The following is a 2,679-nucleotide window of genomic DNA, read 5'->3' on the forward strand; positions in this document are numbered from 1 at the left end:
ATACTATTAATTTTTGACACATTATTCTATGCAATTTCTCTAATATGATGCCTTTTTTATTGATGATAATTGTTATAAAAAAAATTAAGTCTAATAGAACATGATTTCAAGTAATGATAATGATTTATAATATTCTAATTCTATGAAAGGATAGATAATTCCCTCACTTGTAAAAGAACTTGAAGCGGTTTAATTCTTTAATTTCCCACTCTTGCTATATACTTGATAAGAAAATGAAATGTTCAACAAATTTTCAAGAAAAATGAAATTACATTGAAATTCACATGTTAAGATAGTTGTTCAACTTATTTTTATTTGTACTATACCTCATAAACGTAAAATAGGTTGAATGATCTTGCATTCAAATTCACATATCAAAGAAGTCTTTTAATTTAGTTTATTTGTACTCTGCTTCAGAAAATTAAAAAGATTAAATGAATTTGAATTCATGTGTCATGAAAGTGTTTAATATTGGACCTTTTTTTCAGTACTTCAGATCAGTAACTTAAATGAAACTAAAATAAAATGTCAGTTTAATTTATTCTTGTACCTACACTAAACAAATGCACTTACTTGCATTCGAATGCACATGCCAAACAAATCAGTTTGATTTATTTTTATACGTACTCCACATCAGAAACTTAAAGAGATTGTTGGATGGAATATCACAGAAAAAGAAGAGTTGATAAAAAAGTGAATGTGTGTTCAAAAAACTTACTTGCATTCAAATGTACATGCCAAACAAATCAGTTTGATTTATTTTTATATTTACTCCGCGTCAGAAACTTAAAAGAATTGGATGAATCTTAAAAGTGAATGTACATTCACAAAAAACTTACTTGCATTCAAATGAAAATACCAAAAAAAATCAGTTTCATTTATTTTTCTGTGTACTCTACACCAGAAACTTAAAGAAGTTATATGGAACATCAGAAAGAAAAGAAAGAAAAAAGAACTGGGAAAAAAGTGAACGTACTGCGCGTACACTAATTCAATTACTCATGCCAACACACAAGATTAAACGAGTTTATGCAATGAATGTAGTTTTGAATTGTTATAAATTTTGGTTAGATAGGGTAACCATCAACATGGCACCAGGTGGTACGTTGAACTGGTTCTATTTATATTTGACCTAACAATAGAGGTAAACATAATCGAATTGAATTAAATGATTCAATTCCAATAAATCGTCTTAGAACAATACATTAATCAAATTCCAGACATGTCCGCTATAAAGCTGGGTCTTGGAAAGCTATTATTGAATGGCATTTGCTAGCTCGAGGACATGTCCACGGCAGAGGTCGCAGCTGGTCTCTGGAGAAGGTTTTTTTCTCTCTTATACATTCTTCACTCTTGTAATGTCATCTTAAATGAAATTGTTGTTTTCTAAAGGTTTTAGAGTATATTAAGCATAAAATATGCTGGTTTTGAATTCAGAAATTATCCTGTCTGTCGGTGAATGGCCAATTTTGATTACATCATAAGCACATAAACTGGGAATCACTTGGGCTATTTTTGTTTCCAAAAGGATCTTTGTGCAAAACTTAACTCTTTCATGTTAGATGCAGACTGCAAGGCAAGGTTGCAATAATCACCGGCGGATCGGCAGGCATTGGGGAGGCCACTTCTCGGCTATTTGCAAATCATGGAGCCAAAATCATTATTGTAGACATTGAAGACGACGCTGGCAAGAAAGTGGCAGATTCCCTTTCTCCCTGGGCGACATATCTCTACTGTGATGTGAGCAAAGAGCAAGATGTAAGCGCAGCGGTGGATATGGCCATGGAAAAGCACGGAAAACTGGACATCATGTATAATAATGCAGGAACCGTCGACAACCAAAAACTGAGCGTAGACTATGATATGCAGGAATTTGAGCGAGTGATGAATGTAAATGTAAAAGGAGTAATGCACGGCATTAAGCACGCGGCCCGAGTTGTGATTCCCAAGGGAAAGGGCAGCATTATCTCTACAGCTAGTATTGCAGGAATGGTAGGAGGAGCTACTCCTTACTCCTACAATGCCTAAAAACATGCCGTTATTGGACTGACTAAGAGCGATGCGTCAGAGCTGGGGAGATGTGGTATACGTGTGAATTGTATTTCTCCTTCCGTAGTTGCCACAGATCTGGTAATGAAATTGATGGGAATGGACCCTTCATCAGAGGCAAAGGCCAAGGTGGAGGCAGCGATTGAGGTCTTAGCCCCCTTAAAGGAAGCAGTTCTTAAAGCAGAGGATAATGCAAGTGATGAATCAAAATATGTGAGTGGTCACAATATAGTGGTAGATGGGGGAATAACAGTTGTATTAGACGAAAGTTCAGTGTTTGGAAAGTACTAATGGGGAATCTCTTAGATTAGATGACGCCTATAGTAGAAAAGGCTCATAAATCACGTTGAAATAATATCGAAGGCGAGTAATACGCTTCTGTTGTAAAAAGGAAAAAGAGCGTCTTGTATTTAGTTAATTGGTAATTAATGTGAGATGATAAGGGATGAAGTTATATGTTTGTATTATATTTTTATTATTTAGAAATGTATAAGTTACATGATTAAAGTACAAGTCATTTAATTCATCTTATTTCAAGTGCATAATATTTAATGGAGACATCGATAGTTGTTTAATGAAGATAATTGAAATGCGAATGTACATGTAGATAGGAATGGATAATAGTTAAAT

General features: G+C 34.1%; 1 protein-coding gene across 2 annotated transcripts; it reads left to right on the forward strand.

Moving 5' to 3' along the window:
* The first annotated feature begins 1,183 nt into the window (after positions 1 to 1,183).
* On the forward strand, positions 1,184 to 2,478 carry LOC131056236 (zerumbone synthase-like). Of its 2 annotated transcripts, none has more exons than XM_059207638.1 (2): positions 1,184 to 1,323; positions 1,563 to 2,478. In XM_059207638.1, the coding sequence occupies exons 1-2, from the start codon at positions 1,286 to 1,288 to the stop codon at positions 2,026 to 2,028; spliced, it is 504 nt and encodes a 167-aa protein (XP_059063621.1). In that variant the 5' UTR covers positions 1,184 to 1,285; the 3' UTR covers positions 2,029 to 2,478. The 2 variants fall into 2 exon arrangements, with proteins under 2 accessions (XP_059063621.1, XP_057846579.2); XM_057990596.2 differs by having other exon boundaries at positions 1,189 to 1,323; positions 1,569 to 2,468.
* Positions 2,479 to 2,679: the final 201 nt, after the last annotated feature.

This window comes from Cryptomeria japonica, chromosome 7 (assembly GCF_030272615.1).
Source record: "Cryptomeria japonica chromosome 7, Sugi_1.0, whole genome shotgun sequence".
In the NCBI taxonomy this organism is placed as follows: Eukaryota; Viridiplantae; Streptophyta; class Pinopsida; order Cupressales; family Cupressaceae; genus Cryptomeria; species Cryptomeria japonica.

Excerpts from the sequence above, each read along its gene's own strand:
- LOC131056236 (XM_059207638.1), top strand. The coding sequence starts at position 1,286 with ATGTCCACGGCAGAGGTCGCAGCTGGTCTCTGGAGAAG. Across the intron at positions 1,324-1,562 it reads GCAGCTGGTCTCTGGAGAAG|ATGCAGACTGCAAGGCAAGG; the intron begins GTTTTTTTCTCT and ends CTTTCATGTTAG.